Here is a 27793-nt window from a genome sequence, read left to right as displayed (position 1 = left end):
CACCAGGGTCACAATAGGGAGAGCAGGGTATGAAAAGGGGCAGAGACTGCAAGTTCCACACAATTGGTGGTCCACATGTAAACCATACCTGTCATCTCCACCTCAAAGCCAATACCCCAGATTGAAAATAATGCACACCCCCAGCACACTAAGTATGTGGTGTGCCAGTCATGTTATATACCATGTAATGCATCAATGAGGTGTGTCACTCACTATGTACCACATTCAGTAAATGATGGGAGTGGTATGTGTATGGCAGGCTGTGAATCCAATGCACTGTACATCATACTCATGAGTGAGAGGTGATTTCATAGCACAAGAATAGAACTCTTTGATCCAATTTCTCTTACAGATTTGTCTGCACCTGAGGATCTTTCTTGCATCCTTCTCTGTCTCCATGCTTATCATGCTCCTCTCCGTATCCCCCTTGCTATTCCCCATTCTCCTCAGCCTCTGCATATAAACCAGATCTTATTCTTAGAGGATTTATGAATGACTGTCTTTTATTTCTGATTAGTTTAGCATCTTTCACACATTTACCCTCCTGCTTGTCAGCAACTACCTTACCAAAAGACTACATAACTTTAACAGTGTTTATCAGATCATATTCAGCCCTTTTTTTGCTAGAGACCTGTGACTGTATCTATCCAAATCAGTCCCAATATATAGCACAGGCCACCCTTCTCATAATCTATTGCCCCAACACATCAGACCCAATAGAACCCAATATATCATACAACAGAGCATGCAGGTATATCACACCCATTATATATCATCCTGTTACAAATACTTATATTATATAGAATCATAAGGACCAAAGAACATTTTCGACCATTGCCTCATTTGCACACAAGCCCAGTCCCATCTTCTTCCACTGCTAGTGACACTCCTCATTCACCCAAACTCTGCTTAAGTGTGATGTGGGATTGACCAGTTCCAGTGTTATGAACAATGGTCAAACCACATTCATGTGGGTTGTCTGATCTCCGCATGGCCAGTTGTACACTGTGTGCGCCCTTTCCCCTGCTGAATTATCAGATCCGATGGTCTAATGTCCTACTCCTGGCTTTTGGCTTCTTAGGAGAGTGGGAACTGGGGTAGGGAGGGCAGAGGAAGTTTCCAGCACAAAGATGGGGGAGGGGGGGAGGAATTCAGTGGATGATCTGGCCTCTCTCTGCCTTGTGTTTTGTACATTTGTATCTTGGTACCACTCTGACTGCATCATCTGTGTCACATAGGGTGTCCAGTCCTGAGATAATGTGAGGAAATTCAGCCCTCCAAACACCCGTTCCACATCTCCTACCTCATCCTGATCTGTATAAAGATTAACAGTGCAAAACACTCCCAGTGAAAACTGTGCTATAGAATTCTCTGAATTTTCTAGCTATTCTAATGCAAACATAAAAATTTCAGTGAGCTCCAGGTCATCAAATAATACAGCAATAAAATGAAATTAACAAAATCATGGTTAGACAGATTCCAGCGTGGACTCTCCCCAGATTTCAGTGGAACCTTCCAACCGATCGATGCAATTGGTTGTTGAACAGGCCATCTATGCTGAGAAGCGTAAAGAAGTGGATTCCATGCTGGTGTCCCTCTGCCTCTTCTTGCCCAGTTTCCCGGTCATGGACAGGCGCACAAGTATGATGACCAGGGAAAGCCCTGTCCATGGGGAATGAGGAGGAATTATACCACAAACAGAGAAAAAACAGCAATATCACCCAGCTCCTCTCTCAACCTTAAACCAAGCATTTTGAAGTGGCAACCTCTGTGTGTAGGTCCAAGGAGGAACTCCTGGGAGCTGACCATTTCAACTTCCCAATCATTCCCACGTGGAAATGTCTGTCTTCGGCCCCACCCAAGAGAGGGCCAGGACCTCAGGTCAGAAGCTGCAGCTCCTCCTGCACCAATCATGGGTGACCTTTCATCCCAGCGTCACCCCCAATTCTTATAGAATCATAACATCTATCGATCTCTATCAGAAATATCAGGGAGCCTCCAGCATCCTCCAGAGCAAAGCTCTGCACCATGTCAATGGCCAACCATTTATTTGAGACTTTGATTATTTCTTCTCTCTCTTTCTCTGACATTCTCTCATTCATTCACTCTCATCACCTCTGACTATCTGATTCAGACCTCACTATGAATCATTCTCTCTCTAATTCAGACATTTATTTTCATTGCCTCTCTCTGACTGTCCCCCCCTCTCTCTGACACTTTTTCACTAACCCTGACTTTCACTCACTCTCTCTCTCACTCTCTTTCACACACACACACACACACACACACACACACACACACACACACACACACACACACACACACACACATACATGAGAAAGAGCGAGAGAAAAATCAGGCAGAGTTGCCCCTTTTAATCCCTTTCTCTATTTTCCCAATACCCCTGGAGCTAATCCAGAATTGTTTCTACTTAAACCCTCACTCACCGATCACAGTAAAGGTGCCAACAAAGGTGCTCACAGTAGTCAAGATGGTGGGTTTACCCTGAACAGGCTCAAGGTCAATCTGGCATTGTCCCTGTGAACTGCAGGTACAAATGGTGACTGCAAAGCAAGGAGGAAATGTTAGGAGGGAACACAAGGTACTGGCAGTACACAACAAGTCAGGCAGCATCTGTAGAGAGAAGCATTGACCAGGATGAGGTAGGAGTTAATGCTTCATGTAAAAGCCTCTCATCTCAACTGATACCGCCTTAAGATGAAAGGAATGGTGGTGGAGGTGGAGGGGGATGATTGGGGAAGACAAAGCAAGGCAGTGATGGAGGGAGATGGGTCAACAATGAAAGTGGGAACATAGTTTTGTTTGGAGGAGGTAGAGGAGGAAATTTACAAAATGATTATAAGATCATTATCTAAATGGTGAAAGATTGTAGCCTGCTGCTGTCCAGAGGGAGTGAGGGTGAAGGAAATTGCTGTGTTATGTGGAAGGACTGTTAGGGTATCTTAGAATGTAGGATGTAGTAAAATAAGGAACAGGCCCTTTGGCCCATCAGGTCTGTGCTGCCCATTTTGACAACCTAAATTAATCCCATGGGCCAGCATACATGGTCTGTATTGCTTCATACCTTAGTCCATCTAAATGCCTCTTAAGCATTGCTATCAACTCTGCTTCCACCGCCTCACCTGGCAATGAGTTCCAGGCACCTGTAAAAACCTTGGGTTTAAACTTTCCCCTTCTCATCTTCAAGGTATGAGCTTTAGTAACAGACAATTCTACCCTGGGAAAGAGATTCTGACTGTCCTTTCTGTCAGTGGCTCCCATGATTTCAGAAGCCTCTATCAGTTCTCCCCCCAGCCTCAACACAGCAGAGAAAATTTGTTCAACCTTTCCTTATAGCTCATCCTCTCTGGTTCAGGCAACATCTCCTGCAAGCCTCCACGTTCCACCTACACACCATATCTCAAACATTTTATACAGCTGTAACTGAATTACCAACTTTTATACTGAATGCTCCAACCAATGAAGTTAAGAATGCTGTTTGCCTTATTTCCCACCCTTTCCACTTGTGTTGCCACTATCAGGGAGCTATGGTCTTGAACCCCAAGATCCCTCTACACATCAATGCTCCAAAGGATCTGCCATTAACTGGATACTTTCCTCTTGCATTTCACCTCCAAAAAGATCACAAATGTGTCCAGATTAAACTCCGGCTGCATTTCTGCTCTCTAGTTTCCAACTGGCGTATATCTTGCTGATTCTTCCTCGTTCTTCACAGATTTACTTATTTTTGTGTAATGTACAAAGTTACTAATCTGATTATCTACAATTTCATCTGGATTCTTTATAGATATCACAAGCATTAATCCCCGTTGAACACCACTAGTCAAAGACCTCGTGTCAGAGGAACACCCCTCCACCACTACACTCTGCCTACTGACTCAGTCTTAATCTGCTTGAACCTCTGGACATGGGGGATCTTGGCAAATGCTTTACGAAAGTCCACATAAACAATGTCCTTCCACTTATCAGCCACCTTCAATCGTTCCTCAAAAAGCTAAATCAAATTTGTGAGCCAGGACCTCCCTTCCACAAAGATTTCCCAAATAAATCCACGCATTTTCAAATCCCAGTAAATTCTGTCTTCTATGGGATATCAGAGCCAGGGCTGAGGGAGGGCTGGCAGTTCAATGTTCCACAGTATAGACACGACAGGCTGAATAGAGGCAGAGGTATGAGCGGGGGACATGGGGGAGCAGGTGGAGGGGAGGTTACATTTTTGATTAGGGAGATCGTCGTGGCAGTAGGTAGGGAGGATATTTCTGGGGCATTGTTTGAGTGAGGCTCTCTGGGTGAAGCTTTAAATAAGCAAATGATTACTTTGACGGGAATGTATTATAGGCACCCCCCAATAGTCAGTGGGAATTAGAGGAGAAAGTGTGCAGAGAGAGATCACAGACAGCTGTAAGAATAAAAAGGTGGTAACAATAGGAGATTTTAATACCATCACGTTGACTCAGTCACCCATCATGCTGAGGGCTTGGATAGGGTGCAATTTCTTAAGGAACATGATCTAAAACAACATGCATTCAGTTGTGGTCACCTTGCAGGAAGGATGTGGATACTTTAGAGACAGTGCAGAGGAGATTTACCAGGAGGGCTTGAGTTATAAGGAGAGGCTAGATAGGCTGGACCTGTTTTCCCTGGAATGCCAGAAGCTGAGGGATGACCTGATTGATGTTTATAAAATCATATGGTGTATACAGTCGCAGTCTTTACCATAGGAAAGGGGACCTAAAACTAGAGGGCATAGGTTAAAGGTGAAAGATTTAAAAGGGAACTGCGAGGCAACTTTTTCACATCATGTAATCATGGTTGTGGGGGTGTGGAACAAGCTGCTGGAAGAAGTGGAACTTACAATGTTCAAAGGACATTTAGACAGATGCATGGTAGGAAATGTTTTGAGTGTATTACATGAAAGTGCTGGAGAAACTCAGCAGATTACGCAGCATCTGTAGGAGGCACTAGGCAGTCAACATTTCGTGCCTGAGCCCTTTGTCTGGAATGTGGAAAATCAGGCAGACGCCTGAATTTAGGGGGAGTGAGGATGGGAAGGGGAGGAGCACAGGCTAACAGGTATTACCTCCACCTTGAATCGCCACCATCCTTCAGTATGGGTCAGTCTAAGGGTGTTGATGGGAAGAATTCCAAGGCTCCAACGAAGGAATGGTGAGAGAACAGTAATGATATTTGCATTTTAAGATGGTGTGTGACTGGAGGGGAACCGGTAGCTGGTGATGTTCCCACTCATTGCTCTCTGTGCCCTGCTGAATGGCAGAGGTGGTGGAATGGGAAGGGTTGTCAGAGTACTTGGGCAGGGGGACTGCAGTGGGCAGGGCTGTCAGATTACCTGGGCAGGGGACTGCTGTGGGAAGGATGGTGAGTACCTGGGCAGGGGACTACAGTGGGAAGGGCTGTCAGAATACCTGGGCAGGGGACTACAGTGGGAAGGATGGTGAGTACCTGGGCAGGTGAGCGACATACTCTCCACAGGTATGGAATCAGAACAGAAAGCTCATGGTTAGTAGAGGAGCCATTATTAAGGTATGGTTATGACGGAGAGGGATCTAACAACTTTTGAAACTAATCTACTGTCTTACCTGGGAGGGTATCTCTGTGTCTCACTGTCTCATCCCCTCTCTCGCTGAGGGCAATAACAACTTGGTATAAGCCTGGTTCCATCCAGCTCAGAGCAATGGACAGAAGTGCAAGGGTGTCTGAAAGAGACATGGACTATCAGTTGTGGAGAGTACTGAAGCTTCCCCCACCCCCCCACCCCCCCCACCCTTGTCTCCAAGTAGACTAGGGCTTATTGGCCAGCATAAAGCTACCACAAGCAACAACAACACCCCTACATTTCTTTACCACCATTTAGATCTCCAGATGCAATTTACAATAGATGAGATACTATTTAATCTCTAGGGTGGCTTGGTTAGTGTAACAATGCCACACTATTAAAGTGCCGCCAACCCTGCCTTGAACCCGCCCCTGTTTGTTAGGAGTTTGGTTGTTTTCCCCATGACCACACAGATTTCTGGGTGCTTTGGATCCCTCCAACATTCCAAAAATGTATGGGTTTGTAGATTAATTGGTCACATTGGTGTACTTGGGCACCATGGACTTGTGGGCTGCAAAGGCCTCTTACCATGATGCACCTCCAAAACAATAACTAAATTATCTTAAGCATGGAAGACTGTTATAATCTGGGAATCACACCAGGAGGCTGTGTACAGACAGGAGGACCAATGTGATAATGGTACGATGATGTACCCATGGTATGATGGAGAGATATGTGTTGGCAGACGTATCAGAAAAAGATCTGTCTCTCTCTGTGAGGTTTGTACAACCACCAGGGAGGTTTAAATCTCTATACGTGTTGTAACTAGGACCCCGTTTATTGCCCATCCCTAAATGGCCCTGAACTATTCCCCTTCTCGACCCCCTGCATTGGGTAACAGACTGTCACCATTCTCCTTTTCTATGCCTCGCAACCCTATTGCAATGAGCTTGGAATCATATCGAGTTAAGAACAGAAAATATCTTCTCTCAAGGGCCTTAGTGAACCAACGAGATTTTCCTCTTCTCCATCAGTCCTAAGGACTAGCTATGTGTTTTTAAATTAACTTCCACATTGACCTAATTTAAATTATGGCTGCCACTTTGATGGGACTTGAACGCTGGATGAATGGTCCAGTCATTTAAAAACTACGCCAGCAAAACAGCACATGTGATGATGCCGTGCTCCCTCAGTCCTGCATGGAGGGTACAGTAAACAGGTTCTGGGATTGGAGTTACAGGGAGAGGTGGGATAAGTTGGGACTTTTTTCTGTGGAGTGTAGGAGGCTGAGGAGGGATCTTTTAAATGTTTATAAAATCACGAGAGGCAAGGATAAGGTGAATGGTCACCATCTGTTTCAGGCCATTTAAAACTAGAGGGCAAAGATTTAACATGAGAGGGTGAAGTGATCAGAAGGGTATCTTTTTCCACAGAGGGCAGTGGGAGTGTGGAACGAGCTGCAGAGGAAGTGGTAGAGGCAGGGACAATTGTAACATTTAAAAGATATTTCAACAAGTATGTGGATGGGAAAGGTTTAGAGGAATATGAGCCAAACCCAGCTAAATAGAACTAACTTGTTTGGCATGGACAAGTTCGGCAGAAGGGCCTGGTTCTGAGTTAGAGGACTCTCTGTCTCTGATTCTATGGAAGTTCATCTAGATATCTGATATGTCTGACGAGACTCCATATGTCATCAGACACTCTTATTGAACTTCTACTGGTGATCTATGGGAAGTGACTGGTTGCATCACAGCCTGGTTTGGAAACCCAAGTGCCCAGGAACACAGGAACCTGCAGGAAGTGGCAAACCTAGCCAGGTCCATCACAGGCACTGACCTCCTCTCCACTGCAGACGTCTATGTGAAACACTGGCTCAGAAGGCAGCTAACTTCACAAAGGACCCGCATCCCCCTGGTCATGATCTCTTCTCACTGCTATCTTCAGGCAGAAAGTACAGGAGCCTGAATTCCACACCTCTAGGTTCAAGAACAGGATTTATCCAACAGCCAACAGGCTCTTGAACCTCCTTGTAACCATAAAGTACTTTGGGATTACCAAAAGATTTTTCTGCATGATTGAAATGATGTTTTTTTTTCTTTGATAATTGGAACTGTGAATATTTAGTTATCATATCAGTTTTCATATTTATTTACTTATTTTAATTAACAGATATTTATCATCTCTTTTTCCGCATTTATTGTGGTAATTTAATCTGTTATTGACATTGGTGCATTTTATGTCCTGGTGTGGCTGCAGCAAGTAAGAATTTCAGTGAATCTGTATCTTGTACTTATGTATATGTCAATAAATTCTCATTGAACATGGGACAAGCCTCCTGACTTTGAGATTTGGGGAGACCAGGATTTAGCTGGTGGTCTCTTCCTTCATACTTACCATTCACTTGGTCAATCCTCCACTTCCTCTGCTCCATCGGCTGACCTTCGACAGATAGAATCATCGGCATGGCTCTGTGAGACACTGTGATGGCAATCACTTGCTCTTCCCTCCTTGGTGTGCAGAGGAAGTTTCCGGAAGATACCAATAATGGACCAGGAGTCTCCTCAAATTCTTCAATGTGAATGACAAGGTGGGCCATCACAAACAAGGATGGATCATCTGCAGGGATATTGGTGAATAACATGGACTTACTGTCACTGTGAACGGGTGGCCCAGTTATACTCTAGACCCTCAAAAGCCAAACCACTGTAGTCCCCACTGTTCCTGTTCACCAACTTCCAAATAGAAACAGTCGGTGAGCTTCCAACTCTCACCTGAAATGTTTATCTCTCTCTCCACACATGCTGACTGACCTGCTGAGTATTCCTAGCAGTCTCATAGCTCCAGCTCCTGAAAAGTGGCATTGAAACTCCCCACTTTTATACTCCAGACCCTCTGCAATGAAGGCCAATGCTCCACGACCTTTCCTGATTAGTGGTTTCCCCTGCAAACCAGCCCTTTGTGAGTCATGAATGAGCCCCTCAGTACCTGTGCCCAGGAACATTTTGTTACTTTGCTTCATTTAAACAACAATAATTTGCTTTTCCTTATTTTGAAATGAAAATTCTCACATTTTCCCACATCATAACCCATCTGTAATTTTCTTGCACACTCACTGAACCCATCTCTATCCTTCTTTGTGTCCTTCCCATAATTTGCTAAGCTGCCTATCTAGGTCCACATGTGAATGTGGCAGGAGGAGACCATTCAGGCCCTTGTGCCTGCTGTAATGTGAAAATATCTGATAGAAATCTGGACTATCCAAGGTCATCCTTCATTCAAGGTTCAGGGATCCTTTTATTGTCAAGAAATAATACATTAAAACTGTCACATTCCTGATATGCTTTGCTTTTTGTTCTCCATGAGGGAAACAATAGGAGAAAAAGAAGCTAAAGAGAATCCCTTCAGAGTAATTGAATGTCCTTGGATTCACCTCCAGGGCTCCCGCAGGCTCTGCAGCCGCAGCTGCTGTTCGATCCATTGGCCACTCAAGTTCCAGATCCAAACCTTCAACACTATCAGGAAGTCTTCAGCACCCGAGGCTCTTCGGAAGCCCTTCTTCTCCTCAGCACCCTCTCAAATCCAACCTCGAGTACCTGGTTCTCTCGAGCCAGTGTCAAGTAGCCCCTACCCTGTGTGAATCCCCCAAACATAAGTCACCTGCAGCCAGTGAAGGTCCTCCAAGTGCAAAGCCCCTCTCTGGTCTGCTGTGGTCACCATCCTATAGGGTTCTTCAGCTGCTGAGACCCTTGCTAGTCTGCTGCCATGGTAACCATCTTATTCTCAGCGGTGGGGGGGGGCGGGTTCCACCAGTTTCTGATGCCCTGTGCCGATCCATTGCCGCCCCCAGAGTCTGTAAATCCCCGTGGTCACTTCAGGTACAGGTGCCACTATCTTAGGCATCTTGGGCATAGACCCCATGGTTGCAGGATTTTATTTACAAACACTGTTGGCTCCATTAACAGGCTGTTTAAAATCTGTACAAAGCTGCCGGCATTAGGGGATTGTGGTGGTACACCACCGGCCTACTGCTGGGGGAAACCTCTGTACCTGCAGGAGTGTAAGGGGACAGGACAACATCTGGCCGGCTGTCGATCAAGCCCCACCCGGTCGGGTGTCAATCACCCTCCGGGATATAAGCCTGCACTGGCCTCCCGAGGCCTCACTCAGAGTTGCAGCCACAGCCAGTCTGGCTCTGTGGAAGTCTTTGTGGATTAAAGCCTGTTGTTCAGTCTTTACCTTGTGTGTGTCTGATTCTGTCTAACAGCACACCACAATTTAATCCACAAAATTTTCCCACGGCAACCATGGAAAATCTTCTGAGCACAGGGAGCCTCGAGGTTGACCCACACCACCCGGAAGCCCAGACACACTTCGAGATCTGGCAGTCATCGAGGCACACAAGGACGACATCCTAGACTCCGATCAGAAAAGGTTGGTCCTACTCCGGTCAAAGCTGGGTCCCCACGTCTTCCAGGTAACCAAAGGCTGCTCCACATACAAGAGCGCAATGGACACTCTTGAGAATTTGTACAAGCCCCCCATGAATGTGGTCTGTGCAAGGTACCTCCTTAACACCTGAGCCCAACAACCCGGGGAGACGACTGAATCTTACCTGGGACACTTGCAAGAGTTGGCCCGACCATGTCTGGCTGAACCCGGGGTAGGTGTAGAGGAGGTCGAGAGGCTGATCCAGGATGCCTTCATCCGAGGGCTACGCTTGAGGGCCATCAGGCAGAAGCTGCTGGAAGACAACATCTATGCCCTAACCAGGACTGTGGAAGTGGTCCAAACCATGGAAGCAGCAGCCCTGCACGTCAAAGCCTTCAATTCCAGGTTCCCCCAGGCATCCTCGTGGCCCTCTCACACTGCAGCTGCAGCCCCAAGCCGAACTGGGAAGGAGAACGTCGCTGCAGCAGGTGCCCGTGTGCCCCTGTAAGTACTGTGGGTCCTGGTGTGGATCAGATCGATGATCGCGCCAAAACTGCCCAGCTAGGAAACAGAATTGTACCTGATGCGACAAGAAAGGTCACTTTGCAAAAGTGTGCCTCTCTAAACCTGCCAGCAGCTCAGCGGCCCTCTATGACCTCCCTACCTCCCCCGCGGACCCCCACCCCCCCTCGTGCGCATGCCGGATGGCCCCATTGTCCTCGCGACGACTTCCACCTTCCCCGACTTCGACTGTGCAACATCTTGCCCCGCCAGCAACTGTTGCAGCGTGTGCCCCGAGCATCTGCACCAGCCCTCGCCCTCGCCGCTCGCTGAGAACTACAGCAACGTCACTTCCAGCTGATGTAACGATGTCACTACTGCCGGCCATGATGACATCACTTCCCCCGGCGCAGCGGACACAGCTGGGGAAGGAGGCCAGCCACGCAATGGCTCCCCATGTGCTGCCGCCATCTTGAGCCTGGCATCGCCCAACACGGAGGGCCCCCGACGACGTTGAGAACGACGTGGTCAACATGGCCAATGACCAGGCCATCCTACTGATGCTCCCCACACCTCCGGATGCCATCAGCTGCTGCACGCCGCACCCAGCGACCAACGGCAATGTGGTCAATGTGGGCGATGACCAGGCTGCCCTATCGATGCTCCCTATCCCTCTGGATAGCGACGACTCTATCTCCGAGATGGTCCTGGTCCCCACCACGCTGACCAGGGACATTCCCCATGATCTCGGGCGCTCAATGATGGACGTGCGAGTCCACGGGCAGGTAACAAAGTGCCTGTTGGACAGTGGCAGCACCGAGAGCTTCATTCACCCGAACGTGGCCCACTCCCTAAGGTTAAAGGTCCACCCCACCACCTGCTCGATCGCCCTCGCCACCAAGGATAAGACTGTTGGTACCCTTGGGCACTGCTCGGTTGATATAACGGTGGGAGGGGAGACTTACACAGGATTCAGGCTCCTGGTCATGCCCAAACTCTGCTCACCACTCCTCCTGGGCTTGGATTTCCAGTGCCACTTGCAATGTCACCCTTGCCTTCGGGGGGCCCCAACCTCCACTCACATTGTACAGCACGCCATCCTACCAGCCCCGGCCATCCTGCAGCCTCTCTACACTGCACATCACCCCACCGGCGCTCTTTCCACATCTTGCGCTAGGCTGCAAGCCAATCACTGCCAGAAGTAGGCGCTATTGCACTGCAGACAGGGACTTCATCAAGGCAGAGGTGCGGCGACTCCTGATGGAAGGCGTTATAGAGCCCAGTAACAGCCCAAGTCCTGGTGGTCAAAGGGGGAAGTAAGCCGAGGATTGTTGTGGATTACAGCCAAATCATTAATCAGTACACCCAGCTGGATACCTACCCCCTGCCGAGGATCGCCGACATGGTCAATGAGATTGCCCGCTACCGGGTTTTCTCCACGATTGACCTGAAGTCGGCGTATCACCAAATCCCTATCCACCCGAAGGACAAGCCCTACACCGCCTTTGAGGCGGACGGACGCCTGTACCAGTTCCACCGGGTTCCTTTTGGGGTCACGAACAGGTTCTACGTCTTCCAGCGGGAGATGGATCGCATGGTAGACCGGAACAAGCTGAAGGCAATATTCCCATATCTGGATAACGTTACTATCTGCGGCCGTGACCAGCAGGACCACGTTGCTAACCTGGAAAAATTCCTCCAGACGGCCGCGAAGCTGAACCTCACTTACAAGGAGAAGTGTGTGTTCAGCACCACCCACCTCGCCATCCTGGGGTACATCGTGCCCCATGGAGTCGTCGGCCCAGATCCGGAAAGGATGCGCCCATTAATGGAGTTACCCCTTCCCCCCACGCCCTCTGCAGGTGCCTAGGCCTGTTCTCTTACTCGCAGTGGGTCCCTCACTTCTCGGACAAGGTCTGCCCACTGGCCCAAGCTACAACATTTCCCCTCCCACCTGAGGCGCAGGCAGCCTTCACCTGCATCAGGCAAGACATCGCGGACGCCACAATGCAGGCTGTGGATGAGGACTCCCCCTTCCAGGTGGAGAGCGATGCCTCCAAGGTGGCCCTTGCTGCTACCCTCAACCAAGGGGGGGCACCCCGTTGCCTTCCTCTCCAGGACCCTCCATGGCTCTGAGCTAGGGCACTCCGCCATTGAAAAGGAGGCCCAGGAAATTGTGGAAGTGGTCCACCGCTGGCGCCATTACCTGGCCGGCAGGAGATTCACGCTCCTCACGGACCAGCGAGCCATGGCGTTCATGTTTAACACTACCCACAAGAGCAAGATAAAGAACGATAAGATCCTGCGTTGGAGAGTCGAGCTGGCAACCAACAGCTACAACATCCAGTACCGCCCCGAGAAGTTTAATGACTCCCCTGATGCCCTCTTCCACACCTGTGTGTCTATTCATGATGACAGTTTGCAGGCATTGCATGAGTCCCTCTGCCATCCGGGCGTCACCCGGTTGTACCATTTCGTTAAGTCCCGAAATCTGCCGTACACCATTGGGGACTTCAGGGACATGACCGAGGCCTGTCAGGTCTGTGCACAGTGTAAACCCCGTTTCTTCCAACCCCCCCAGGCCCATGTTGTAAAGGCTACTCGGCCTTTCAAGCGTCTCGGTGTGGACATCAAAGGGGCCCTGCCATCCATGAACCTCACGGTAGTGGACGAGTACTCACGCTTCCCTTTCGCCATCCCTTGTCCGGACACCTCCACGGCCACCGTCATCAGGGCCTTGGGGCAGATTTTCACCATGTTTAGCTACCCCGCCTTCATCCACAGCGACCGGGGGTCTAGTTTCATGAGCAGCGAGCTGCGCCAGTACCTGACGGCGAGAGGTATCACGACCAGTCGCTCGACAAGCTATAACCCAAGAGGCAAAGGGCAAGTGGGGTGGTCTGGAAGGCAGTCCTCCTGGCTCTCAGGTCAAAAGGGTGGGCCGTTGAGTTCTGGCAGGACACCCCGCCCAAGGCACTCCATGCCATTCGGTCACTGCTATGCACGGCTACCAACGAGACCCCTCACGAACATCTGTTCTAATTCCCCAGGAGGTTGGCAACTGGAATGTCACTCCCAGCATGGCTTACGTCCCCGGGACCGGTGCTTCTGTGTAAGCATGTATGGACACACAAGGCCGAAGCCCTGGTGGAGCAGGTTTTCCTCCTTCATGCAAACCATAACTACGCTTACGTTAGGTTCAGCAGTGGCAGGGAGGACACCGTCTCAACCAGGGACCTGGCACCAGCAGGAGCACCCACCACACCACGCCACCCTCCAACCCAGGACGACGCTGACCAGGCATACATCCCCGTCCCCATGCAGCTATGGGGCACGCAGGGCCTCCTTGACCACCAGGGGCCCGCTTCAGCCTTAGGAGACGAACCCGCCACCCCACCCATCCAATATGACCCACATACGTTGACCCCAGCCCCCCTGGCCAACACTCCGCATGGCACCACACCAGCCACACACACCCCTGCCGCCAGCCTCCCCACCTCCCCTCTGACCAGCGACCAGGAGCCAGTCCTACGACGGTCACAGAGACCCTGGTGGCCGCCAAATCGTCTCAACCTGTAAATATTGTATATACATAGTGGATGCGATTCCTTGTTACTGACCCCCCCCCCCCCACCAACCAGGACAATTTTAAAGAAGGGGGTGAATGTAATGGTACACCACCAGCCTACTGCAGGGGGCAACCTCTGTACCTGCAGGAGTGTAAGGAGACAGGACAACACCTGGCTGGCTGCCAATCAGTCAGCCTGAATGGATCAAGCCCCACCCGGTCGGGTGTCAATCACCCTCCGAGGTATAAGCCGGCGCCGGCCTCCCGAGGCCTCACAGCCAGCCTGGCTCTGTGGAGATTTTTCTGGATTAAAGCTTGTTGTTCAGTCTTTACCTTGTGTGTGTCTGATTCTGTCTAACAGCGCACCACAGGGATTTGAATCCTTTGGAGCAGTGCTGAGTCTCTGTTCTCCCAGGACTGCACCAGGCTCAGTGCTGTCATTACAAGAGCTCCAGCAGGGCTGTCCTTTCTTTTCTCAAAAAGTTTTGCTATACAATATCTCCCTTTACCATAAAAATATTCAGACTTTGCTTCCAACGCACTTTGGGAAGGGGTCTATCTCCATCCTGGGTGGGCACCTCTTATTTATGAGGCAGCACATTCCTGCTCAAGGTTCTCCCACATGGGGGCACTTCCTGTCCATGTTCACCCGCTTGTCAAGGCCCCTCAGTTGTCCCTCTGATCGCTTGGAACTCCAGCCATGGCGAGAGTCCTTCGAGTAATCCTTCCCCGACTGCGTTCAGTGTATTCACATGCTTCCTCAAGGAGCAAGCAGAGGGTAATCACCCCTGGAACTTGCCAAACGATTCCTGGCTGATCCACGTTGGCCTCAACTTCCCCATGTCCACTACTTCCTCCAGCACCTGGCTCCACCCTCTGTCCTTCAGGTACCCATTCAATCTTTCACCTCTCACCTTAAACCTATTTTCTCTGCTTTTAGACTCCCTACCCTGGGGGAAAAGGCTGTGACCATCCACTTTATCGATGCTCTCATGACTTTATAAAATTCTATAAGGAACCCCTCAGACTCCCATGTTCTAGGAGAAAAGTTCTAGCTGATCAAGTCTCTCCTTATCTCAAACTCCAAGTCCTGTGGAGCCTCCTGGTGAATCCTTTCTGCACCCTCTGTGCAAGGCTGAGAGAACACAGCACCATCATATGTGCCACGTTTTGATGAACCTCAGTTCCTTGATCTATCGAAAATTTAACTATCTCAACCAGATCAAAATTGAACTAGCTTCCAGGGGTATCGGAGGCTGGGAATTGCATCAGAGCCTGGGAATTCCTCACATTCATGGGAGGAATAGAACAGGTGAACGCAGTGAGTCTTTTGCCCAGAGTAGGGGAATCAGTAACTGGAGGAAAGAGGCTTAAGGTGAGAGGGGAGAGAATTAACAGGAACCTGAGGGGGATCTTTTTTTACATGGATGCTGGTGGGTTGCATACAACAGGATGCTGGGAGAGGGGTTTAAAGCTGGTACTATTGGACGGATGCATAGATAGTGTTGGAGAGAAATGAGACAACCTCAGGCAGGTGAAACTAGTGTGGGTGAGCAGGTTGGGCCAAAGGACCTGTTTCCATTCTGTGTCTCCATGACCAATACCATTCCAGAGATGGCCCTATCAGTGCCCTTGTCAACTAAAGCATCTCCTGGGTTCTTTTGTGTTTAATTCCACCAGCAATGACTTGCCTACTGACCTTATGCAGTTCATAATTTGATGGGCTGAATGGTGTCCTCCTATGTCAGAACATTTCTGTGGTCCCTTGACAAACACAAGAGTGGGAATTGGGGAAATGGCCAAAAGGAATAGGATTGCAAACCAAGTTACTCAGCAAGTGCTGGGACTGGTGTGCAGAGCGGACAGAATGATGGAAGCAGATTCCACAGCCGTACTAGAGCGCTCAAAGGGGATGATGGGGGTACAGGAGATTGAGGGCCAAATGGCCTCTCAGTGGCATGTACTGTTAGGGAAACCATCGATTTCTGGCTCGATTCTGTCAGATTATCTTCACTGACTCTTGGTTTTTTTATTCCAGATTCCCTAGATTCTTGCTAAATGGCTGCAATTCTGTGAAAACCTGAAAGAAGCCTTTAAAATTACAAGAGATATGACAGACAGTCAAAATCTTTTGCCCAGGATAAAAATGTCACACAGTAGAGGAAATGCCTTTAAGGTGAGGTCGTGAAAGTTGTGTGGGGAAAATCTTTTCCAGAGAGCGGTGGGTGCCTGGAACAGGCTGCCAGGAGTAGTAATGAAAGCAGATACAACAGAAGCTTCTGTTCAAAAGGCTTCTAGATAGACACATGAATACAAAAGGGAAGGGATGCAGAGCTATGAAGATGGGCAGCAGAGGTTTAGTTTAATTTGTGCATGTCCAGCACACACATCGTGGGCCGAAAGGCCTGTTTCTGTGCTGTACAATTCTATGTTCCGTGTTCTAGGTTCCAACCCACAGACATTTCCTGCTGTCACCAACAAGTCTGTGTGGTGGGGCGGGGGGCGGGGTGGAACTGAGACATGGTAGACGGAATCTGCCCAGGTTTCTCAGCTGACGAAGGGCACCTGCTGCCACTCACGCAGAGACCCATGAGTATGGGACACGGTCACCAGACTCAGCTGACAGCGCGACAGGACATTCAATGTGCTGAAGTGAAGCCAGGATAAATATTAGGTTCTGGGCTCTGCAGAGACGTTCCTGAACAGTTGCCTCATTGTCAGGGCAACACAGCATGGTTTCTATGGCGACATCAGTCAGTTTGTTTTATCGCCATTCGCGTAACTAATGCACCACTCAGGGCTGACCCTTTTTCTTGCCAAGGTTGATGTTGGTGAGGAATGTGTCTCAAAGCCAACAGCTCAGGCAGCCTATGGATCAGGCTGGGGTTAGAGAGTCTTGACCTAGCCCTTCTGGTGTGCACCACAGGGCTTTGGCACTCTGAGCCTAAACCTCACACCATATTGGTACTCCAAACTTAAGCCCCACACCATGGTGGCACTCCGAGCCTAAACCCCACACCATGGTGGTATTCTGAGGCTAAACCACACACCATGGTGGCAATCTGAGCCTAAACCCCTCACAACAATGGTACTCTGAGCCTAAACCCCACACCATGTTGGTTCTCCGGGCCTAAACCTCACACCATGTTGGTTCTCCAGGCCTAAACCACACACCATGGTGGTACTCCGGGTCTAAACCCCACACCATGGTGGCAGTCCGGGCCTAAACCCGCACCATGGTGGTACTCCGTGGCAAAACCACACCATGGTGCCTGCAGCCATAGAATGTATTACGAAATGCTGGAAACACTCTGCAGGTCAGGCAGCATCCATGGGAAGAGAAGTATAGAGTTAATGGTTCGGGTCAAAGGGTCCCACTACTGAAGCATTCCTCTCCACAGATGTTGAGTGTTGGTCAGCTCAAAATTCCAGTGCCTGCAGCCTTTGTGCTTCTCTGGAATTACAAGTCTAGTGACACCACCACTGTGCTTCTAAACCCCTCCTGCCGCCTCCTGTCGCCTCCCGCTGGAAGTTGGACACCCCCAAAGGGGTGTCCCGGACTCCCCTAGCACCATCTGTGTCCAGCTTACGTGTGCAGAGGTGACATCAGTGTGCTGGGAGGCAATGCTGCCTCAAAGGACTGTGAGCCCGGACATGGGTTAACGGCAGGAGCTGAAGCTGCCAGCAGCTCCAAACATTGTGATTGCTTCATGCATTTGTGTCATGCACTGTGGCAGTAAACACCTCCAGTAAACCTGCAAGGAATGAGCTCCTGTTTACCGTATCCAGCCTTTCATTCTCCTTATTTATTGCAATATTCCCACTCCAAACGGGGCTTTCAGCAGCTGTTATTGCTCATGCACCTGGCTTTGACTGACTCACCCAGTGTTACACTGATGTCACATTCACTGAAGGCAATTGTCTGCAGTTTATTGAAACGGTTCTAACAAAGAGAGAGAGAGAGTGGGACAGAGAGGAGAGGGAGGGTGTTACATTGACCATGGGGACAGGGGAGAGAAGTAGGCAAGAAAAAAACGAGACGTGCAGGGCAGAGGGGCAGAGAAAGTGAGAGAGTGGAATGGAGAGAGAGAGGGGAAGGAGAGGGAGAGAGAGAAAGAGAATGAAAGAGAGGGAGAGAGATAAAGGAAGGGGAGGGAGAGATAGAAAGAGAGGGGAGGGAGAGAGTTAGAAAGAGAGGGGAGGGAGAGAAGAGATAGAGAGTGCTGCAGAGATCATGGGAATAGAAAGAAAGGGGGAAGGTGAAGGAGAAAGAGAGCAGGAGTTGTAGTTCAGTGAGATGGGAGAGAGACCAAGAAAGACATAACTAATCTACAGGAAATTATTGAGGATCGGGGATCTATTGTGATGGAGGGGCTAAAGGAAATATTTGTAAGTCGAGAAGTTGTATCAGTTAAATTGCAGGGATTAAAGGCGGATAAATCCCCACGGCCGGATAGTCTGCATCCGAGAGTGCTGAAGGAAGTAGCTCGGGAAATAGTGGATGCGTGGGTGATAACGTTTCAAACCTCTTTGGATACTGGATTAGTTCCTGAGGAGTGGAGGGTGGCCAACGTAACCCCACTCTTTAAGAAGGGAGAGGGAGAGAAATCGGGAAAGTACAGACCAGTTAGCCTGACATCGGTAGTAGGGAAAGTGCTAGAATCGGTTATTAAAGATGTAATTGCAGTACATTTGGAAAGTAATGGTATCATTGCACAGAGTCAGCATGGTTTTGTGAAGGGGAAATCATGTTTGACGAATCTAATAGAGTTTTTTGAGGATATAACCAGTAGAGTGGATAGGGGAGAACCAGTGGATGTGGTATATCTGGACTTTAGTAAGGTTCCGTACAGAAGACTAGAGTATAAACTTAAAGAGCACGGTATAGGAAGTATGGTATTAAGGTGGATAGAGAATTGGTTGAGGGAAAGGAAGCAAAGAGTAGGAATAAATGGGTTCTTTTCAGAATGGCAGCCAGTGACTAGTGGGGTACCACAGGGCTCAGTGCTGGGGCTGCAGTTGTTTACAATATATATCAACGACTTAGATGTGGGAATAGATAGCAGTATTTCGAAATTTGCAGACGATACGAAGTTGGGTGGCAGGGTTAGCTGTGTGGAGGATGCTAGGAGAGTGCAGGGTGATTTGGACAAGTTAGGCGAGTGGGCCAGGACGTGGCAGATGCAGTATAATGTGGATAAATGCGAGGTTATCCACTTTGGAGGTAAGAACAGGAAAGAGGATTATTATTTAAATGGTATCTGTTTAGGAAAAGGGGAGACTTGGGTGTTGTTGTGCATCAGTCATTGAAAGTGGGCGTGCAGGTGCAGCCGGCGGTGAGGAGGGCGAATGGTATGTTGGCGTTCATAGCGAGAGGATTTGAGTCCAGGAGTAGGGAGATCCTGCTGCAGCTGTACAGGGCCTTGGTGAGACCACACCTGGAGTACTGCATGCAGTCTTGGTCGCCTTATCGGAGGAAGAATATCCTTGCCTTGGAGGGGGTGCAGAGAAGGTTCACTAAGCTGATACCAGGGATGGAGGGACTCGCATATGAAGAAAGGTTGGATAGATTAGGCTTGTATTCTCTGGAATTTAGAAGATTGAGGGAGGATCTTATAAAATTCTTAAGGGTTTAGACAGACTAGATGCAGGAAGGTTGTTTCCAATGCGGGGTAAAACCAGAACCAAGGGTCATAGTTTAAGGATAAAGAGGAAATTTTTTAGGACTGAGATGAGGAAAAATTTCTTCTCTCAGAGAGTGGTAAATGTGTGGAATTCTTTGCCACAGGAAGTAGTTGAGGCTGGTTCCCTGTCAATATTTAAGTGTAGGTTAGATTTGGCCCTTGTGGCCTAGGGGATTAGGGGGTATGGGGAGAAGGCAGGAACTGGGTACTGATCAGCCATGATCATAATGAATGGTGGTGTCGGCTTGAAGGGCCAAATGGCCTACTCCTACACCTATTTTCTACGTTTCTATGTTTCTATTAAACCATGAAATGCAAGAGCAGAATTCAGCCCATGCCATTGAGTATGGTCCACCATTCGAATCATAGCTAATAAAGTTTTCCTCTTACCCCATTCTCCTGCCTTCTCCCCATAACCATTAAAAGGGAGAGTGAGTGAAGGACAGGCATGGTAAGCAAAGGAGAAATCACGAGCGGGCTGAATGTTGTCTGCGTGAGTGGTCCCATCAGGGAAAGTAGTGTCTGTCTGGGAAAGTTAACCTGTCAGGGTGTGTGGTGTCCCGTCTGGGACATGGATTCTGTCTGAGAGTGTGGTGTTTATCTAGGTAGGTGGTGTCCCGTCTGGGAGAGCATTCTGCTGTCTGGGTGAGCAGCATCCTGTCTGGGTGAGGGATTCCGCCTGGGTGACCAGTGTCCGTCTGAGTGAGCTGTGTCCCTTCTAGGTGAGTGATGTTGCATCTGGGAGAGCATTCTGTCATCTGGGTGCGTGGTGAGAGGTGCCCTGTCTGGGTGTGCACCTTCATCTGGGTGAGAGGCCCCAGCTGGGTGAGTGATCCCATCTGGGTGGGTGATCCTGTCTGGGTGAGCAGTCCCACCCAGTTGAGATGTTCTGTTTGGTTGAACATTGTCCCATCTGGTTGAGAGGTCCCGTCTTATTGAGTGGGCTCGTCTAGTGAGAGGTTCTGTCTGATTGAATGCTGTCCCATCTGGGTAAGCAATATCCTGTCTAGATGAACACTGTCCCGTCTGGGTGAGCGGACGTCTGGGTGAGAGGTTCCATCTGGTTGAACACTGTCCCGTCTTGGTGAGCAGTGTCTTGTCTAGGTGAGTGATGTCTGTTTGGGTGTGTTGTCCTGTCAGGGAGAGCAGTGTGGGACTGGGAGAGTGGTGTCTTTCTGGGAGAGGAGTGTGAGTCTGGGAGTGAGGTGTCCTGTCTGAGTGAGTGGTGTCCTGTCTGGGTATGCAGTGTCCCATCTGGGAGAGTGGTGTCCGTCTGAGCCTCACCTCCTCCCAACCCACTGCCCTGCAAGGTGATGACTGCTTCCTCACCTCCATCCTCCACCCGGACGTCCATCAGGTGGGGACTCCCTGCTGGTCCACGGCCCAGGAACGTCACTTCACCGGACTCAGCACCAATCGAGAGCCAATGTTGAGATTCGTTGTTCAAACGGTACCTGTGAGACCAGAACTCTCCTGTTACATCCATGCTCAGTGATTCCCACCAACATCGTACCCCAGGGAACTCCTCAGAGTGTGAACTGGGAATGCCAAGCCTAACTGGAGGAAGTGAGACATGAATTTCTGCAGTGCCCCTAACCTCTGGGGAAGGAAGATGATGCCGAGGTGAAAGATCAGCCAGCAACTGACTGAATGAAGAAGAGTGAAGGGTTGAATGACCTCCTGCTTCCATGCCTGACATACCCCAGAACAAAGTGGAATTCCCGCAGGAAGCTCATTGTGCATCTCTCCTCCCTGCATGGGCGGGGGGAAGGCTGCCGAAACTGGAGGGATTCTGACGAGTTCCATCAGATTGGACTCATTCACATTCACTGAGAGTTTATTATCATACACACATGTCCAGATGTACAGACATTCTGACTTGCTGCAACCATTCAGGAACGTCAGAGAATACCAATGACAGCAGAAACAATATAAATGATCACTAATGCAAAACAGAAAAAGAGATAATAAATATCAAAGGATGGCAAAATAAATATTCTCAGTTGTGGGTTAGTGGAAGAAATGTGTGGTACAGTTGGATGTTCTGGTTCTAGAGCAGTTTCTAGCTAGGGTCAGGGGTAGGGTAGCATTTGGCACCATGTGGGCCCGTTCCTGTGCTGGACTGTTCTTAGGGCAGTGAAGGTGAGCAGCCATTGGAAGGGTGAAGTGAAGAGAGGGGCTGAATAGCCTCGTGCTGTTGGAAGGCTGTGGAAGTTCCTTACCGCACGGATGTTGGTGGGGTGTCAGGGTCGCGTCCTTCTAGCTTCAGTAACAGGCTGCCAGGCCGTGAGTCACGAGACACATTGACCACGTACACTTCCTGGCGAAGTTCCGGGCGTTCGTTCACGTCCTCCACGTGGATGAAGAAGGTGGCGGTGGAACTGGCCCCGTAATTCACGCCCTCCAGCTGCTCAGAGTTCCTGGCACTCACCACCATAATGTACTCACTCACTGCCTCAAAGTCAAGAGCCTGTAAACATGGGCAGGACACAGTCACCTCACTGTCCCTCTCATAGGGTGACGCTCCCTCAGTGCTGTCTCTCCCACAGGGTGACACTCCCTTGGTACTGTCTCTGAAAGGTGCATCTCTGTGTCCTCGGCAAATAGCATATTAAGAAATTGGAGTGTGGTAGACAGCAAGAGTTGGGGAAAGGGCAGGAGGAGAGAGACAGGGAAAGGTTGTGTGTCAGAAGAGGATAAACTCCTGTGGTTATTTGTCGGAGGGCTTGGAGTGAAATAGAGAAATAGAATTAGAGAGAGAGAAAGATCAGAAAAAGAGGTGGGTTGAGGAGAGAGAGAGAGAGAGAGACAAGGGGAGAGTAAGATTAAGTTTTGGAGGGAGGTATGGATTATTTCAAAGAATTATGAGAGGAAGTGAGAGAGTGATAGAGAAAGAAAGAGATTGGAAAGAGCATAGATACTTGGAGAGATAGAGTATTTTTATATACGGATGGTGGTAGAGAGATGGTGAGGTGGATAATTTACAGAAGGTGGAGGGATGGATACATGGAGTAAAACAAATAATCTGCAGACACTGTGATTGAAGTAAAAACATAATGCTGGAGAAACTCAGCATACATCATATAGCTAAGATAAAGATACATAACCAACATTATATGGTGGAGAGGAGAGGTACCGAGCTGGATCGATGAATGGAAGGGGTTTGGAGATGGGAGGAGATAGGGACTGATTGAGTTAGAGGGACATGGGATTGGACCTGGAGAGAAGGAGATGGAGGTGGGATGGGGGAGAAGGATGGGAAGAGACTGATACAGATTGCTGACAGCAATGGGATGGAGCAGAAGATGGAGATGTAGGTTGGTGTGGTGCAGAGGAGTGAGCCTACCTTACGCAGGGTGAGCTTCCCTGTGTTATTCCATTCATCCTGGATAATTCCAAATGTTTGGTCCTCGTTCCCAGACTGGAACAAATAGGTCACAAGCCAGCTGTTGGACATGTACAAATCAGCATCACTGGCATTGATGGAGGTGATGACATGTCCAACGACAGCATCCTCAGGTACACTGATTGGACCATACTGAAGAACAGCAAGGGAGGAAAAACCAATGAAAAGTAAGCAACAGACTCCTGGGTCTGAACTCCAGCCAATTAGATTACAACGGTCTCCACACCAGCTTCATTCAAGGTAGCACTGGAGTGAGAATCTGGCAGATCCGTGACCTTCCCATCTCTACTCCACAACCTCGAATCTCTACTCCCACCCCAGCAGAATCAGTAACATTGTTCTTTTAGTTTCACTGCTCCTGGATCAGTTTTCTTCCTGCAGCCATCAGGCTCCTGAATGAACCTCACAACAATGCTCTAACACTGCTTTGCTTGGAACGAATTGATCTAGTTTTATTGTAACTCTATACTCTGTATAGTGCGCTCATCTACTTCACTCAACTATGGGAGATGACCCATTAGACAGCTCGCAGAAAAACCCTTGGATACAGTGCAGCAAATAAACCATTAAATCTACTTGTAGGTGAGGAGGGACGTTATGGAAACATATAAGATTGTTGAAAGGAAGAGATAAGATAGAAGCAGGGAATTTGCTTCCACTGGCAAATGAGACAAGAACTAGGGGATAAAGGCTCAAGGTTCTGCAGGAACTGCTTCTTCCAGAGAGTGGTGAATCTGTGAAATTCTTTGTCCAAGGAAGCAAAAGAGACTGCCTTATTAAATATACTTAAGACACAGATAGTTTGATGTTTGAAGAACAGGGGAATTAATGGTTATGGGGAGGAAGGGGTTAAGTGGAGCTGAGTCAATGGCCAGATCAACCATGGTCTCACTAAATTGCGAAGCCAGATGCTCAACACTGTCTCTTACTTCTGATGTGCTCCACTGCCTACAGCTGGACAATTGTGTCTGGTCAACACACCAGGAAAGATGCAAAGGCTCTGGAGATGGTTCAGGAGAGATTTGGCAAAGTGTTTCCTGGGTTGTGATACATTAGCTCTATTGAGAAGCTGGAGTGTGCGATGGAACACTATAGGGGAGATTCATGATGCTTAACCCTGGATTTTGTATGATAGGACAGGATAGGGGGAGCTTCATATGCGTCTAACTCTGGAAATGTGTGATGGAACAGTATAGGTGCCTAACCCTAGGAATGTATGACAGGTCAGTCTAACCCTGGGACTATGTGACCACTCAGTATGAAGGTGGTTTCATTCTATGTTTAACCTTGGGAACGTGTGATGGGATAATATGAAGGAGCTTCACTCTGTATCTAACCCGTGTGGTCTCTGTTCTGAGAGAGTGTGAGGGAACAATGCAGAGCAAGTTGATTCTGAGGTTCAGAGATTCATTCTTGACCAATGGGTTTAGAAAAACCTGTACCTGTTCCTGGGTGAACTCAGGGGCGTGGTCATTCAATTCATCCACGTGAATGATAACAGTACATGTACTTGACAAGCCTGTGGAATAGAAGGGCACAGTCAGGCTGCACTGTGGATCATCCACATCCAGTCACACTCTCAATCTCCCCCAGGCAAGGCTAGCCCACCTCCTATATCAGACGGCAAGATCCTCGGTTCTCCCCGGGTCACAAAATTGTAGGATCACGTCTGTCTCCAGGAAACAACCCTATTGCAGGACAGATTGACTGCAGATCACCAGAGGAGTACTGCCCATCAGCTCTCTGATGTCAGAGGGATTTTCCCTCCTGCATTTGGCCAACATTCCTCCTCCAACACAATTCACAAGAAGCAGATTAAGTAGTCGATTACTGTGCAGCAGAGAATCAGGCCATTCAGCCCATCTGCACAATGCTTTGACATCATCCATTGTCTGATGAAGGCACAACAGTGCTCATATTCAGTGACAGAGCCTGCTCTCACAGCTCTCCGCGAGCCCATCCTCCAAAGGATGATCAGACAACTTTCCCCAGTAACCAAAATGATGTAATCAAATCTTTCAAGTGCCTGGATCAGTGTGATGGGACAGTATAGAAAGAGCTTAACCCTACATCTAAAACCCCTGTCCCTGCCCTGGGTCTCTGTAATGGGACAGTACAAAGGAGCTTAACTCTACATTTAAACACCCCTGACCCTGCCCTGGGGACTGTGCGATGAAACAGTAGAGAGGGAGGTTTACTCTATACGTTACCCATGCTGCCTGTGCCCTGGGATCTGTGATGAGACCATACAGAAGGTGCTTTACCCCTTGTTCCTACCCTGGGATGTGTAGTGGGACAGTGGAAGAGGAGTTTACTCTATTTCTGTTCCTGCCCCGAGTACTTGTGAAAGGACAGGGTTCCATAGAGCTGGTTCTACAGAGGAAGAGAGGAGTTAAGATGCCATTAACAATTAATGTTAACCCAATAATACCCAAGATATTGGTCCTCAAAGCTATCTGCATTCCATCCAGTGAGATTTTGGATCAGAGATGTTGCCATGGTGTATAAAGTTAAATCTTGTCTTTGCAAGAGTGAAAGCAGGCAATTGACTGGGGAGTCATGGAGAGCAAAGCCCTTTCTTTCTGATCTTCCTGTCTCCCAAAATGGCATGGTTAGTGTAGTGGCTAGCACAACATTCTTACAGCATGAGTGACCAGGATTCAAATCCACCGTTTTCTGTTCTCCTCATGTCTATGGGCGTTTCCTCTAGGTTCTCTGGATACCTCCCACATTTGAAAGACATACAGGGTTAGTGGGTCACATGGGTGTAATGGGGAAGCACAGGCTCCTTGGCCAGAAGGGCCTGTTACTGTGTGGAATATCTAACTTAAAATTAAAAAATTAAAAAACTTAAAGCTCAGTCAGACTATACAGCTTTTCATAACTCCTATTAAACCCTTTAACCGGGAGATTTACTTGACATCCAATCCCAGGTCCCTCTCCTGGGACAGTCTCACTTCCCCAGTCTACCCCAAATGGTGGGGATGGGTTTGGATGGCCAAAGGGTAAACTGGATAAGCCCCCAGTAGAAGTGATGGCAGGTGGAAGGGGGCTAGTGATTGATAAAGGGCTGAACTACCTTTTCCAGCTGTACAGGTGACTGTATGAAATGTTTCGAGAGCACCTACCACCTTCAGCTCCACCTAGATCAGCCACGTGGACAAAGAGCTGGTAGTTCAGAGAGTGGTAGTCTCTCATATCCCTGGCTAAAGTAATGACTCCATCACTGTCCACTGTGAACAGAGGCTCCTCGGGGCCCTGAGGCTCCTGTCTGTGCAGTCGGAAGAAGAGATGGCCATTCTCAGTCAGAGGATCATCCCGATCTTCTGCCCTCAGTTCAACAATACAGGAACCTGGAAAATGATGAGTAACACACAGGATAAGGGATGGTTAACAAAGCAGAAAGGTGCTAGGTCATTGAGACAGCAGCCCACTTAGCCCCATCTCTCCCCATTCCAGTGCATCTAGGATCACAGCAATACCCTCGGGAATCCATTCTTCTGGCCTCAGTGCTTTCACTTTTAACTCTGAAACATTTGACTCATGATCATTCTGGAAATTTTATTTTATCTATACAGGTATAGATCACTGCTATTAAACCTCTCTTAGCATCCCTAGAGCAAGGACCTCAAAGCCTGCCTCTCCAGTTCCTTTCCAAGACTGAAGCTCTTCATCCCTCATCTTCGCAATACCTCAACATCATTCCTAAGACATATTGTCCCCGCCCCTCTTCGCTTTCTACAGGGACTTCTCCCTCTAGAAATTCATCCACTCTGGAAATTCATCCACTAATCTCTTCCCACCAGTTGCCCCCTTGTCACCTTCCCCTGTGACCACAGGAAGTGCTACACTTGTGCCCTCACATCCTCCCTCATCACTATTTGGGACCCCAAGCGATCCTTTCCAGTGAAGCAGATTCACTTGCGAATCTGCAGGGGTCATTTAATGCATCCGGTGCTCCTGATGTGGCCTCCTCTACATCAGGGAGACTGAATGCAGACTGGGAGATCACTTTGTTGAGCACCTTCGGTCTGTCTGCTGCAACAGACTTACCTAGTGGCCAACCACTTCAATTCCACATACAATTGCCTCACTGACTTGTCTGTCTGTGGCCTCACGTACTGCCAATCAAGGTCATGGGCAAATTGGAGGAACAACACTTTAATTCTGTTTTGACAGTCTCCAACTAGACACCATCAATATCAACCCCTCCCCTCTCCCTGTCTCCTTTCCTCCAGCACCCCACCCCTTCCATTCCAATTCCTATCAGAGAGCTACTCTTCTCAGCCCTCTGCCCAAACCACTTTTCAGATTCTTTCTCTTCTACCCTCCCACCTGTTGTGGTGAGATAACTACCAGTCTACTGTAGGGGACGATCTCTGTACCTGCAGGAAGACCACCTAAGGGGCTGACTCCATTTGGCTCCAACTCCAGCTCCAATTCCATAACTCAGTTTGTAAGGAGCTTCAGCCGAACTGAAGATAAACCTGAGCCAGCCCCTCCTGAGCCAGTCACAGGGGGAGCTACCAGGGCATGAACTGGTGTTCAGACTTTCACTGGAATAAAGCCTGTTGTACAGTCTTTTGAGTTTGGCTTGCTTGCTGCTACCTCAGTGCACCACAGTCTAAACC

The 27793-nt window shown here is 48.8% G+C and overlaps 1 protein-coding gene across 2 annotated transcripts in view; it reads right to left on the bottom strand.

The window, feature by feature from the left end:
- Positions 1–485: 485 nt before the first annotated feature.
- cdh16 (cadherin 16, KSP-cadherin) overlaps positions 486–27793 on the bottom strand; it is a 56303-nt gene continuing 28995 nt past the window's right edge. For both annotated transcript variants that reach the window (XM_069902025.1, XM_069902024.1), the window contains 9 exons: positions 26291–26515; positions 24605–24681; positions 23103–23294; positions 21979–22226; positions 21086–21210; positions 7970–8191; positions 5619–5735; positions 2448–2564; positions 486–1662 (listed from right to left, as the gene is read on the bottom strand). In XM_069902025.1, the coding sequence (XP_069758126.1) occupies positions 1553–1662; positions 2448–2564; positions 5619–5735; positions 7970–8191; positions 21086–21210; positions 21979–22226; positions 23103–23294; positions 24605–24681; positions 26291–26515 (1433 nt within the window). In that variant the 3' untranslated portion in view covers positions 486–1552. The remainder of the gene's footprint in view (positions 1663–2447; positions 2565–5618; positions 5736–7969; positions 8192–21085; positions 21211–21978; positions 22227–23102; positions 23295–24604; positions 24682–26290; positions 26516–27793) is intronic.

This window comes from Narcine bancroftii, chromosome 10 (assembly GCF_036971445.1).
Source record: "Narcine bancroftii isolate sNarBan1 chromosome 10, sNarBan1.hap1, whole genome shotgun sequence".
NCBI classification, from domain to species: Eukaryota; Metazoa; Chordata; class Chondrichthyes; order Torpediniformes; family Narcinidae; genus Narcine; species Narcine bancroftii.
The sequence above is the reverse complement of the archived record's forward strand: the minus strand, read 5'-3'. Positions and strand labels throughout refer to the sequence as shown.